General features: G+C 41.8%; 1 protein-coding gene across 7 annotated transcripts in view; it reads right to left on the bottom strand.

Moving 5' to 3' along the window:
* Positions 1–452: 452 nt before the first annotated feature.
* The window catches only part of phactr4a (phosphatase and actin regulator 4a), a 33,277-nt gene continuing 19,691 nt past the window's right edge, over positions 453–14,038 (bottom strand). For 5 of the 7 annotated variants that reach the window (XM_030741447.1, XM_030741446.1, XM_030741448.1 and 2 more), the window contains 10 exons: positions 13,011–13,382; positions 9,394–9,525; positions 8,358–8,931; positions 7,118–7,365; positions 4,896–5,055; positions 4,568–4,623; positions 2,414–2,475; positions 2,182–2,319; positions 1,656–1,732; positions 453–1,519 (listed from right to left, as the gene is read on the bottom strand). In XM_030741447.1, the coding sequence (XP_030597307.1) occupies positions 1,504–1,519; positions 1,656–1,732; positions 2,182–2,319; positions 2,414–2,475; positions 4,568–4,623; positions 4,896–5,055; positions 7,118–7,365; positions 8,358–8,931; positions 9,394–9,525; positions 13,011–13,382 (1,835 nt within the window). In that variant the 3' untranslated portion in view covers positions 453–1,503. The remainder of the gene's footprint in view (positions 1,520–1,655; positions 1,733–2,181; positions 2,320–2,413; positions 2,476–4,567; positions 4,624–4,895; positions 5,056–7,117; positions 7,366–8,357; positions 8,932–9,393; positions 9,526–13,010; positions 13,383–14,038) is intronic. The other 2 variants (XM_030741449.1, XM_030741450.1) reach the window with 2 other exon arrangements.

Genomic DNA, 14,038 nt, shown 5'->3' on the forward strand with positions numbered 1-14,038 from the left:
CCACTCACATTAAAGCTTTTACTGTGTCAGTTCATTCTAACAATCGTTCATCCTTTTCTTACTGTGGAGGAGAGCTGCTTCCTGTGACTGTCCATTTACTACAAACTGCAACAGGTTAAAGCGACAAACAATCGAGTTTGTTCAAAGAACCAACGCACATCCACAGCTTGGAGAGAAGAAAAGATTCTAATCATGAATTAATTGTTGCTTTTGGGCTCAGATGGTGGTGACTAAAAAAAAAAAAAAAAAAAAACATTCATCTATGACACCACCCTCGTTTGGTCATTTTAAAAAGCCTCAAATTCACACTTCTGCAGTCATTTCATGTATTTCACCAGCAGACAGAAGGATGAAGAGAGTAGAATAATCCCACAGGACTGCATGAAAACAAAAAAAATAATCACATTTTATTTTCTGAGTGGATTGTACAGTAATTCAGTGTTGCTGCAAAAACAGTTTAAAGGTCTCTGTATCAAAAAAAAAAAAAAAGTACCATCACTACTAGGAAATAACATCTGAGAAATACTTTATAATTAAAAACATGTCAGCATTGCATGTCAGTAGTTTACAATATAAAGTAAATCAAATCTACATAATTGATCTATACAATTTCAGCCAGCTATGGCATATACAAAGTACCATAAAACAGCCAGGAAAATAAAAATATGTACATTTTCTTGTTTTGAATAATTCAGTTATAAACATTGTTTAATTAGAGGTTCAAAAACTTTATAATTTTCTATACACCCGGTTAAGGAACATAAGGTGCCTTATAAGAAAATAATCTAGGGATATGTCGCATGAAAATCAACTAAATGATCAACAAAGTACAGTAAAATGCACGCGTTAGGATATTATATGTCAGTATGATGTTGATTTATTAAAACTACAACTCAGTTCTAACTCTGTCACATTTTCTCTGAGTCTTCAGGGTGTTTGATTTGAAAAGTAAGGCAGGTGCTGTAAAGGCACCTTGGAGCACACTCAGAGGAACAGTGTTTAAACTAGATCAGTTTAGTGGTACCATCAACAGTGCTAACATGAACTGCTTAATGTGCACAGTCTCTGCTCTGGAAGAAAGGGAGGATTTACTCATGAAGGCAGGTAAAGGCATCAGGCAGTGATTTACCCCCCTTCAAGGTCAGTCTGAGTCGGGGACATTTGCAGGTGGTTCTTCACCCTTTTTAGTGTTGGCACCAGGCACCTCCAACATGGATGCTGTCTTGAACTCCACAGTGTCAGATCTGCCTTAGACCCCACTGTGGGGGAACAGATGTGTGGCTCCTTAAGTCCTTCCATTTAGTGATGCCTTCTTCAGCAGGTAAGGAGGCATGGATTGAAGGAAAAAGCTATACAGCACCAGTCAAACGTTTGGACACACTGTCTCCAAATCTTTGGCTGGTACTGTATGAGAAAAATGGACCAAAAGGGACCACATATTCAGTTCATGGTGAGAAGGGGGAGGTGGGGGTTTGTACCTCCTTTACTGGTCAGCATGGACAGCTAAGGCCGATGGAACCTGGAGAAAGGAGGGGAAGGTCAAGGGGTCAGCCTGGATGACTCCAAAATAGCAAATAGCACATGTAAAGAATTTATGGCTGTACTGAATGAAGTTCAAAGATTAATTATTAATGAGAGCTGTAGATGAGCCTGACCGGGTATAGATCCTGCTTTCTTCATGGACCTCCATCTCTGAACTCTTGAATTCATTGAGCTCCTTGCGGATAGCAGCCTGAGTGGAGGAGAGACATGAAAGAGCGCTTCAGGAACGGCTTTTATCCGTTTACAGTAGAGCACAGGAGAAGAAAGGAAGTGTCTGATCAAAGCTTCATGTATTTTGATGATTCTTCCACTCAGTGCTCTACAAACACACACCAACACACTCGACCTGTATTTGAAATCATGCTATATTCCAGTTTCCCCTCTCTCTAACATGCATATTATTTCTGTTCCTACACTTAATAAGCCTCACTGGGCTCGGCAGTTCACCTGGTAAAACGAAACCCAGCCATTATGCAGTACTTAAATTGCATTCCAGGAATCCTTCTTTGATACTCAATCTGCTTGGAATGCAAATCCTCTCGGAGTGGACCAAAGGAAAACGCTGTTATATCTACCCTATTGCCAAGAAGCTCCAAACCACAGGAGGCATCAGGTGCATCAGGAGATGCTGTCTCTCACCTTGTCAGCAGGTGTTAGCTTCGTCCACGGCTTGTCTGCTCGGCGGTCGTAGTCCTCAGCGTGGGTGGACTCGACGTACTCGTGGAAACGCAGGATCTTCCTGGCCTGGAGCTCAGCCACTGTGGGCCTCTGAGACAGCTGATAGTAGAGTGGACAGTGCTGCTGTCAGACTGTTGTTCACAACTAAAACAAACTGTCACGTGAACAATTGTTACTTTGTTGTAATCCTAACCTTTCTGGTGAGCCTTCGTTTGATCTCGCTTCTCTCAAGCCGTCGGTCCACTTCATTCTTGGCTGTGGGAGGAGAACACATTCTATGAGAGGGGGAAATGCTAGATAGATTTCACCTGAGCTGCTGTCAGCACACAGCCCTTGCTGGAATCTTTAATCACTGCCTGGCTCTGCACAAGGCACTGCATTGTTTTTAGCACGCTGAGGAGCATCAGTTCTGCAGAGTCATCTGAGGACAAGCAAATGCAGCGGGGCGGAATGAATCCTGGAATGTGCTGACAGATTCTCCGTTAGGTAGGTAGGTAGGTAGGGAGAAGGTTGTCCACCATACAATTTCCCTGTTGGTTAGACATTTTGGAACGCCACAAACACAACAACCACCCGATCCAAGCAGAGTAGGGTAAGAGTGTAAACAAGTAATCCACAACTTCTAACAACAAAATATGATTTTTAAATTGCATTGTCATATTATTTATTAGTCCTTAACTAAGATAACCTTTTATGTTTCATGTGTCTGGAATAAAAATAAATAAATAAATAAATCAATATATCTGATCACCAAATATCGGTCTGAGTCTAAAAAAAAAAATCCTCGATCAGTCAGGCTCTACTTGAGTGTGCAGCAGGCAGGTCACAGAACACTGGTTTTCCAGCACATGCAATGGAAAGTGAGTCACTTTGATTCATGGTTAATGGTTAAAGGAATGACACATTGTATAGAGCTCCTGCCTGCATACTAATGCTTCTGTAATTCTGACAGACTGTGAAATCCTGCACACGTGCAGAAGCCACTTTGTTACATAACTACAGCGTGTGATTTTGTCTACCACCACACAGACGCCTGATAATGAGGACAGACTATTAATTCTTAACAGGGAGTGGGGATTTGTACACAGTCCTTGGAAAGCTTGTGCAAATTTGTATCGTACAAGGATTTAGGAAACTGCACAGCGGAATACATCAACCACAGAATGCTGGACAAGGATTACAACGCTTTGTGTAGATGAAGTAATTACCTCCATCTACAGGTCTCCATCAGATAATGTTTCCAGCACATATCTTTGTGTGTCTCACAAACCAAAATCCACAATCCAATTCCTGCATAGCTGTTTTAATGAGTCTAGTGAGAGTTAATCAGAGTTTATACAGCGGCTTTCGTGTAACTGCTGATACACCTGGTACTAAACTAGTATAAAAAGCCACTGGACATTTATCAATAAATCATAAAAGCAGCATTCAAACCCAATAATAAAGTCAGTATCAGTCATTATCAGCATAAGAAAACTGAGCTGCTGCCCATTTACTTGATGAAGGGTGGATGGAGCCAGATGTTGTAAAATAACAAATATTTCAGCAGTAAGTCGGTAAGTGGTCCACTCAATTGCTTTTATAAAAGTATTCTCCTTTATCACAACTGCCACTCATTCAGGTGTGCAGAGGTTTTGCACAGTAAAATAGCATCCCATCACAAAGTGCAGAGAATATATACAGTAACAAGCTACTCTTGGAAATGTTAGTGTGACTGTCAAAAATCCCAGCTTTACAGTAAAAGCCTGACACCAGGAATTCATTTAATTTATTTCAGTGACATGTGGCAGCTACCCGAGCTGCTTAATAAGGTCAGTATCTGCTGCGAGGCCTGGATCGGAATACCTCTGTCACAGTCTCTCAGCTCAGGCAAAAGGGGAACACTTTGACAGAGTCGCCTTTTGATTGATTACGACAGGCAGGCGTGTTACAGTAAATGTACTAGCACCGAGTTATTAATCACACATGATCAGTGCCTCGTCTGGCAAATAATGAATAATTTAGGCTCAACATCAACATGGACACTAAGCACAGCCTAAAGGAGGGCTGGATAAGTAATTCTCTCCATGTGCACTGGTGTATTTATTCAATTCATGCACAAAATTCTAACAAAGTGCCCTCAGAACCAATAACGTAATATGTGTTCAGTGACAGTCATCACTGCCTGAGGCAAAAAGGAAAACACTTTACAAATGAACAAACGACTAATGCGGTCTATTGATTTCAAAGATGAGAAATGAAAAGTGGGCTTCTTGACCTTACAGCGCAGATGAGCAGAATGCAAATAAACACGTGTGAATGAAGACGTGAGGGATGGAGAGAGCGATAGATGGAGGAACAGGCTCACCTTGAAGAATGTTCCTCTGCTCCAGCTCTTTCGCTGTGGGTCTCTGACTCAGCCGCCTGAGGACAGACAAGATTTTAGACAGACTGTTTTTTTGTTGTCTTTATTAGACAGATAGTAAAGAGTAGACAGGAAAGCGGGGCGGGAGAGTTGGGGAATAAAGTGAACATGAAAGTGCAGCAGAACTGATGCAGATCACGCTCTACATTTTCCTGTTTGCTACATGTTAATGTGAAGTTAACTGACAAAAACTATTCACTGCAAAATTTCCCTAAAATGTTCCTCTTTACTTTCAGTGAAACTTTTAGCCGACGTGGTGCAAGTCCTTTACCGCGTCAGTGTGGTGCCGATCTTGTTCCTCACTTCCTCCCACTGCTCCTTGTTGGCCCAACTCATGCCGTCATAGTTCTCCTGATTTTCCTTCTCTCGCTCTTGTCTCTCCAGTTTCAGCGCCAATGTGTCCTTCCTCTTCACGCGGCTCGCCAGCCCACCTGTTACACGCATGAGCCACATGTTTATACAACCAGAGTTTATGTGCTGCTGGGTCTCACAGAGGTGCACTGATACAGCCCATGGGAAAAATGTTGGAATGATCACACTTTTCTAAGGATGTTCAATCAGCTTCAGGAAAAAAAAAAAAAAAAAGGATGATCAAAAATTACTGTTTTTTAAAACACCAGCTTTTTATGACACCAGAGTTTTCTGGGGCATGGCCTTCACTTATGAAAAACAGTATTCTCCATCAAGCTGGTTCCCACTTTCTCAGAGTTTTTGACAAATCAGTTTTATGGGATTCTTGTCATGGATTGTTTTTCAGTTGGACTGAGATCCTAACTGTTTGCTGGCCATGTCATGCAGCTGATGTGCTTTTCCTGAAGTAAAGCTTTAGCACTCTTCTCTGTGGCTGCATGCGATACCATCCTGATCAATGACATCATCGTCAGCAAACCTACTTTCTATTAATGGAGTGAGAAACATGCCCAAAATTTGACTGGATACCTGTGCTTCTACTGTTTCGGTCACTGCAGCCACCTCCCCTGTGTTTTAACCTGAAATGTCATCTTTCAACCCGGTCACTAACAAAATGATCACTTAATCTATGCGTTTGTGTTCATGGACATGAATTGTCAAATTTTTTTCTTTATTACTTAGAAGTTTGTAAGTAATATAATTCAATCGGTATATTTCCCATCATGGCTACCAAGAAAACAAAGCTTTAAAACAGGATTAAGTGTCAACAACTTATATTTGAACTCAAACTAGTCTTTTCCTAAACTTTTTTAGTCCTTTTTAGTGCCTAAATCTAACCATTACTGCATTTTGAATTAATGCATTACACACACACACAAAAAAAAATACTACTAAATAGTTATAAGTTATAAACATGGGAGCTTTTCACTGAGAGTGACACCAAAGTAACCCACACAGGACCACAATGAAAACATAACAAATCAATCATGCACTGATATCATCTTTACCCTGCTGAGCAGAGTGCTTAAAGCTATTAAAGCTAAAGTTAGTTAGAATAAGCAAAAATCAATATTGGAAGGTCAAAAAAAAAAAAAAAAAATCTGAATTGGCTAAGAAAAGTGCAAGTGGTCCATGTTTACTGTAAGACATGAAGTAAAATCTTCATGGAACTTTTTCAGGTTTCCTCAAATGCAAGCAAACACTGTTTGAAGCTGGATCTTAAGAGGAAAATGAAAACCAAGAGTTCCCTCTGCTGCAGAGATATTCATTTCACTTGTCAGCCTAAGACATCAATTTCATACAGTTCAAGCAGCAGAGACATCTCAGGACATCTGACAACTTGAAACCTGGACTTTGGTCTGATGAGTAAAAATGTGGGATTTTTGGTTACAGCTTTCAGAAGAAAGAGGAGATAACGGATGGTCTCTGTCTGTGTGTGCTTAACGATGTTACGCACAGTAGGAGAAGATTTATTCAGAATTCTAGGAATCATCTAACCAGACTTAATGGCTGGTTTGACCTTAATGGGATCATAATTAGTTTTCAAGCAGGACACTTCACCACTGAGCTGCGTGAAGGAAAAACAGCCAATCACTGTTCAGTGTATGTAAAAAGTCCTTGAAGGCCACTTGAACATCATTATAGAGAATACTCTGATGAAACTGGGCTGAGAATGAAAGGTGTGCAAAGCAAAGGACTCAGAAAAGAACTGAATTTCAAACACACCCAAAAAGGGAAAGATTTTGCTTTGCGTACACTTTCTTCTCATGTAATTTCTTAAAATCTTGACTGGCAGATCAATTATTGACAGCCTTATTTCAGTTCTCTACAGTCTGCCATCACTTCTAAGGCTTTCAGTTAGGATTCATAAGCTTGAGATGCATAATCCATAAATCTGTTAGGCCTTAAGATGATTTGGGAAATGTGGCCCATGAGAGAGACCCAAAACAAAACACAAACAAACTTTATATGCGCGCACACACACAGCCAAATGTAGACTTGATGTTGTAATTACCAGCCGTGAGCTAAGGTGCAAGCTATATTTTGGGATTTTTAACGTGTAATGTTACGAGTGGAACTTACTTGGAGGACCTTCCTCATCTTCATCATCGTCGTCATCATCTCTATATGGGATGGGGCCATCTGAGTCTGACTCTGTTTCTGACTCCTCCTCGCTGTCTCCGGGGCCTCCACCCTCAGGGATGACTGTCACTCTGGGGTCTCCAATCAAACCTCTCCTGCTGCGAGGCTCCAGCTCCGACTGGTAGGAAGGCCTACTGGGGTTGAGCTTACGCATCTCCTCTTCAATGTCAAAGTCATCGTCTTCTGGCCTGTGAAGGAACACAGCAGCTGTTATAGAGCTGGAGAAGCTCACTTTTGCTGTTACATTCACAGTGTGAGGAGAAAAAATAAATAAAAAAGGATCATCATCACTGGGAAAAGCCAGAGACGGTTACAGCTGCTGGAAAGCCTTCAGTGGATGCCTTTAAATTAAAAAGGGATGTCCAGCATAAACGGCACCAGAATGAACTGGCCTGTCACAAATCTGCCACAATGCATTTGAGTGGGGTGTGATATTCAAATACTTCAATAGTTCCCAGTGAAAAATGAATAGTACTTTTGCTTGGAATGCCCCTCCCTGGTGCACAGCTGAGGGAATAAAGATGCTGACGAGATTCACATCTTACACTATCCTCATCTGTCTTTTTTCAACAGACTGTGTTCAGGTGAATGGCCAGAAGACTTTTTCTACATTATGAATACTGACTTGAAATTCAAAAGTACACATGGAAAATATTTCAAAGAATAGCTTTAAGAGCCCTGCAAATTAAATTAAAACTAACTGAACATCTAATAAACTGATAAGAGTATGAAAAAGTGCAATCTGAGCTTAGCTGGCAATGTAACCAATCTGTCGCTATCAAATACCCTCTCTTTAAGTCAATATAAGCAGAAGAGCCAAAGCTATTTCATTTTAAAAGTTTGAGGACCAGAATAAAAACAGACAAACAGATTAGGTCACATCAAACTATTGTACCATGAAGGGCCGGTTTCCAAAATAAAGTTACGCCTGGTCATGTGACATACATGTGATTTGTTAGGTGTCTGCATATTCATCAGTTCATCCAAAATCTTAAAAAGCATTGCTTATTTCCCATGATATCTTTCAAGTAAAATATAGTTCATTTGGAGTGACGAATGAGAATATAAAAGTTACATAGAATAAACTTCTCATCTATGTAACCGGAGAGACTGAGGCAAACTGCTCCTGTTCCTACCCTATGCTGCAAAGTATATAATGTACAATGCATGGGGCACTTACAGCCTAAGAGGTTCGATGGTGATAGGGAGAGAGCGCCGTGAGTTACCCCCCGTCTCCGTGAAGACATCTGGAGGAGTCTCAAACAGTAGTGAGTGGGCCCTCTGAGAGCCGTCTGGGTTTGGTTGAGGCGGGCCCGGGCTGGCCAGGGCTCTAGAGATGCGGACATGCAGAGGGATGGGCGGAGGCTGGCTGGGAGGCTTGGTGGCTGGGCTCGGGGGATCAATTTGCAAGGTGGGCATGGGACCAGAAGAGGTGGTGCTGGGTGGCTGAAGCGACTGGACCCTGGGTGGAGATGGAGGTATATGGGAGGGCAATGAAGGCAGAGGCTCAGTGGAGGCCTGAGGAACTGTTGCATTTGTCTTATCCTCTGTGTTGTCTCCTTTCACAACAGCAGGGGGCACCAGAAGGGGAGCAGGGGAAGGCTCAGTGGTGAGAGACTCTGGGACCTGACTGGGAGGTGAAGGATCCACAGATTGGGGCTTGATGACAGGGGTTGTCCTCTTTGGCGGGACTGGTGGAGAGCGCTTGGCAGGTGTTGGGAGTACAACGGCGCCGGTGCCAGGCTGTGAAACCTCTGTTGTTAAAAAGAGAATCAATAACAGCAATTAATACCCGTTGCACAGAATGATGCTAACATATACAACAGCAGGTGAAGTTGCACACTCAAACTGTAGATGAGTGAAAGTTAGTTTTATTAACAAAAATTAGCAAAAAGAGCTGGCTGCTGAGTCAGTGGAGGGTAACACACAGGTATGAGCTGCATCAGCAATCTTAACGTCCACTGTGATGAACATCACACACACACACACACTTAGGGCATTCTGGCGCATAAAATGGCCATCACATTTCCATGCAGAGCTTTTCTGGCATACATTAGTTGAGCTAAAAACAGTTCCAACTGCTGCAAAACACATGCGATGGAAGTCTGGGGTTAAGTGGAGGTGAGGTATTCCATGTGCTATGAAGTAGGTGGCTCTATACCACCTCTCTGCAGGCTTTATTACAATAGACTGAGATGTGGCGCCCCTCTGGGTACCTGAGCAGCACAGGCCATCCCTGTGACGCAGGTACGTGGGCAGAGAAAAGTAGAGGCTGAGCTCACTCTGGCGTCTCCATCTGGTCCAGTAACAAGGCTGTCTGACCTTAGAGCCCCTGTTCAATGAGGAAGCTGGCAAAAATGAGTGGAGATGTCAGGGATGGGGCTGGGTTTACATTCCAAGCTGGGAGATGAATATAAGAAGGAGGGGGTTCAGATATATATATATATATATATTTATTTATTTATTTTTGGCTTTATGCTTCCCAGAAGTATGCATCCATCATTACACAGTAAACAACTTCAGTAGAAAAATGTGGAATTTGAGAGCAGAAGATAAGAAGCACTTTCCTGGTTACATTAAAGAAAAGAAAAAAACAAACAAACACACTACAGTGTGGTGTGGTACACATTCCTGCTCATTCATAAGATCAAATCACAGGAGAACATGTTTTTCCTCATTCTAGCTGACCCAACTGGCCTCTTTATTGCTGATCTGCCTTGCAGTGACATATTGCTGGTGTTGCATAAAAGGGGCAAAGACAAGCCGGTGCACGTCTCCTCTGCAGAGACTGGCAGCTGTAGCACCGAAACTCACATACTGCAACATACAGTACTGGAAAGTGCAAACACACTAGTGACACTCAACTTTCAGTTAGGAAGGACTTGATAAAATTATGGTCAAACTTATATGTATTATATGTATTAGAAATACATAATGTTCGAATGGTGGCAACTAAAAGCAGCACTTTTAAAACTTCAAATCCACTAGTTAGAAATTCTCCTAGTATGGAGCTTATAATAGATTCAATAAGCTCAGAAATACCTGCAACTAAGTCACAATTTATTTTTAACTAACAACACAAATCATTATGGTGCTCTTTCTGTATTGGCACACATCACTGTAAACTATGAACTCACTCGCCAATAACAACAAAAGCTGATCGAAGTAAGGATTTAATGGAGTCTGCAGAACTGAACAAGACTAGAGGTGCAGGTTAGAGCTACTCTGACTTAGAAAATAAATTAAGAACAATCACCTGTTGATGTGAAGCATGCCTCACCAAAGAGAGAAATTAGCTAGAAAAAGGTTGAAGTCATCAGCGTACAGTCAGCCCACAGAAAAATGTCTATAAATGGAGACAATTTAGTTCTGTAACCATTTTCTTAGAAAGACTCCCACAAGCACAAAGCTGATCAGAGAGCTCAGAACAACAACTGCAGGTGTAAAGGAATGACTGGAGTTGGTTAACATGTCTGTTCATGACTGTATACAGATCACTGATCAGGCATGGAAAAAACAAAGGGTGTGTGCCTCAGTTTGTCAAAGAGCACCTCGACACTCCACGACACTACTAAAACTGTTTTGTGGACTGATGACACAGAGGTTTGTTTATTTATTAATTCATTTATTTATTTGGGGTTTTTATGCTCGTGTTTTTGGTGGAGAGGTCGAGCTGATCTTATCAAAGAACAATCAGTGTTCGGATGAGCATCCGATTGCTGTGAAGAGCTAAAATTCTGAAGGACACCAGAGTTCCAATGAGCCCACAGTTTTCCTTATTTTCAGCTCTCGACAGTGTCAGGGAGACACTGGGTTCTAGACTATCCTGCCTAACAGCTTTTAGCTCGTCTCTTCTATGGACCAATTCTGCACTGATGAAGGCAGCATGCTTACTGTTGCATGATCTGGGCCTTCACTTCTTTCTCTGGGAGTGTAAACATGTCCACAATGTTTGGATACATAGTTACACTTCAACTTAGACTTATGTAGCCATGCTAGACCAAATTATAGTAACTTAGACTTGATAAAGTTACTGTAATCCAGTGTAGATTGACTATACAGATATTCTGTATAGCAAGGGTGCCCAATACGTCGATCGCGATCTACCGGTCAATCGCAAGAGGAGTGCAAGTAGATCGCACGGAACCCCCAGTGGAGTTGGGGGAAAAATGTATTAAAAGAAGTATCCGTTTCATTACCACCCTACACATGCGCATTTAACCACGCTAGCTTTGCAAGTAGCTCGCAAGCTGAAAAAGTGTGGGCACCCCTGCTGCATAGTATTATTGGTCCTGTGCCATTTCTGTCCATCCATTTTCTTCCGCTTATCTGGCATGGATATACTTTTAACTGTGGTTACATTAGGTGTTACCACATAAGAAAAGTAATAAACAATAAGGGACAAAAATACATTTATAGCTAAATATTTTAAAACTTCTCATGAAAGCCTAAGGGAAAAACTGATGCTGTGTAAACGAGGGTCTTGCATACAACAAGGGACCATCGCTTCAAATGCGAAGCATGGTGGAGGCAGCATCAGGATATTGGGTTGTCATGCTGCCTCTGACCTGAGACAGCCCCCCACCATGGAGGGGGAAAAAACTTAAGGTTCACCAGTGGAGGGATGTTTAATTATTATAGAAAAGATAAACACTTTCATCACTGCAGAGAGGAAACTCAATTTGATTTCTGTGACTGAAATGTGGAAAGGAATAATATCATTGCATCTTTGTAGCACACTTTGTTTTTCCATCATACTGTACTTTATCTCACTCCAACACCTGAAATGTGCCTTGCTTTTATCCTTCATGCAACAAAACTAAAAGGCATGTGTGCGCCTGCCCAAAATACCACGTAAACCTTGAACTTAACAGACAGGTTGTAGCACAGTTTTTCAGATGTGTCACTTTCATCAGTAGGAAAATCTCCACTTACACAACATATCAACCACAACTGAAACACTGACGCATAGACCGCCGTTTCATCAAATAAAAACAAAAAAAAACTAAAGAGAAAACCACTGCTGACTTGGACAGAAATTAAGACACACTACAGGCCTTTTTCTTACTGAATAGACCCTTTTCACAGCAGCCATTTTGACATGAACCACAGCTGTAATAGCGACTTTAATGAAGGACTCAGGCAGGGCATTTATTAAGGTAATTATTAAAATTTTGTGTTTACCTACCATTTCATGTCAACTGTACTGTCCTGTAGGGTCTTTACTTACAATATAAAGCACCTTGACGCGACTGTTTGCTGTGATTTGGTGCTATATAAATAAAACTGAACTGAATATAGTTGCTGAAACAAAGATTTTATTAACACTTCCTTTCCAGCAGCAAAACTGCACTTAGGCCCTGTCCTATTACCAATTACTGAAACTGTCCAGCACCACATGGAGCAGGCGGGTGTGCTGACGTCTGCAAAAAAACAAACAAAAAAAATAACCCCAAAACAATTCAGCTGATCATATATAACACCTTTGGAAATCACTGGTCTCCACAATCTGACCCATGACATCCAAGGAATGGTCCACCAGCATTTAGAAGATTTAACAGCTGTTCAGAAGTCTACCACTGTAGCCATATTTTTCCTGTCAGATGCCAGAATTACCAACAGGTCTACAGTGATAGAGACTGCAGTTTAAATCGAGCATTTGAAATGTAATTTAATACCCGTGTTTCCTCTTGTTGGCTTTGCATTTGCTCCTAAAAAGGCTATTTTAGGATCTTGTTTGATGAATGCTATAAAAAAAAATCCACAGCAGCTGTTTAAAGAGAGGCCGGTTTTGTGTGTGTGGCAGAACTACAGAAGCAGGCAACAAACTCACCAAGCAGTGGAGGGTTGCTGTTGCGGTTGGTGGGTTTGGGTGGGGGGACAGGAGGCTGTTTGGCATGGGGAGGGATGGGGGGCGGTGTGTCAGAGTCGGTTGAAGAAGCAGCAGTAAGGGAAGGCCGGTGTGTGTCGTCTGTGATTAGGGAGACCGTCCTCGGTGGCTTGGCTATAGGTACAGCATTGGGGGAAGATGAGGAGGAAGAGGACGATGAAGATGAAGACGAGGAGGGGGTTGGACTCTCGCTGTGCTCATGGACAGGAGCAGTGAGGAACTTAGGGGGGAGCAAAGCTTGTTTAGGTGGGGGAGGCACTGGCTGTGAGTCCTGTGTTGGATGAGGGTCAGGGGTGAAGCTGGCACTAGCAGACTCTACAGGGGGGCAGACACACACACAGACACACACAAACACAGACGTTAAAGACGAGGTCACAACAAGGCTTCTAACACTGCTACATAAACAGGAAACATGAAAGGGAATGCTGAAGGAAAAGCTGATGCCTGAGTCAGGCTTGTAAAACACCCAGAGCTTAACCAGAGGCAGGGCAACTCTGATCACGGCTCTGCAGTTATTACAGGATGAGAGGTAACATGAATCACATGATGTGAAGATCACAGCAGACAAGGAGGGGGATCAAAGAGAGGGGTCTTAACGATTTGCTTTTTGTGTTCACCTAGATCCATGTATCAAAGCTCACCATTTACGTTTCATCTTCATTACTCCATCAAAATTAATGTTCAATTATTTTCTAAAAATGCCTTTACAACACTATCAGGACACTGATTAAAAATAGGCACAAACACATTACATGCCAGCTTCAAATATTAAATACACCAGTTTCAGCGACTCACACAGGTCAACAACTTGTAAACTTTACTTAAAAACTGGTACTACTATCATATCTGTTGGACAATTAAAGATAAAATAATGGGCAGAAGAACAACTTAAATTACAATGCATCACCTTGACATAAATTCACTTGCAACATTTAAGTCACTACAATCTTAGAAATTCAACTCCATTTACT

Source organism: Archocentrus centrarchus, chromosome 11 (genome assembly GCF_007364275.1).
Source record: "Archocentrus centrarchus isolate MPI-CPG fArcCen1 chromosome 11, fArcCen1, whole genome shotgun sequence".
NCBI lineage: Eukaryota > Metazoa > Chordata > Actinopteri > Cichliformes > Cichlidae > Archocentrus > Archocentrus centrarchus.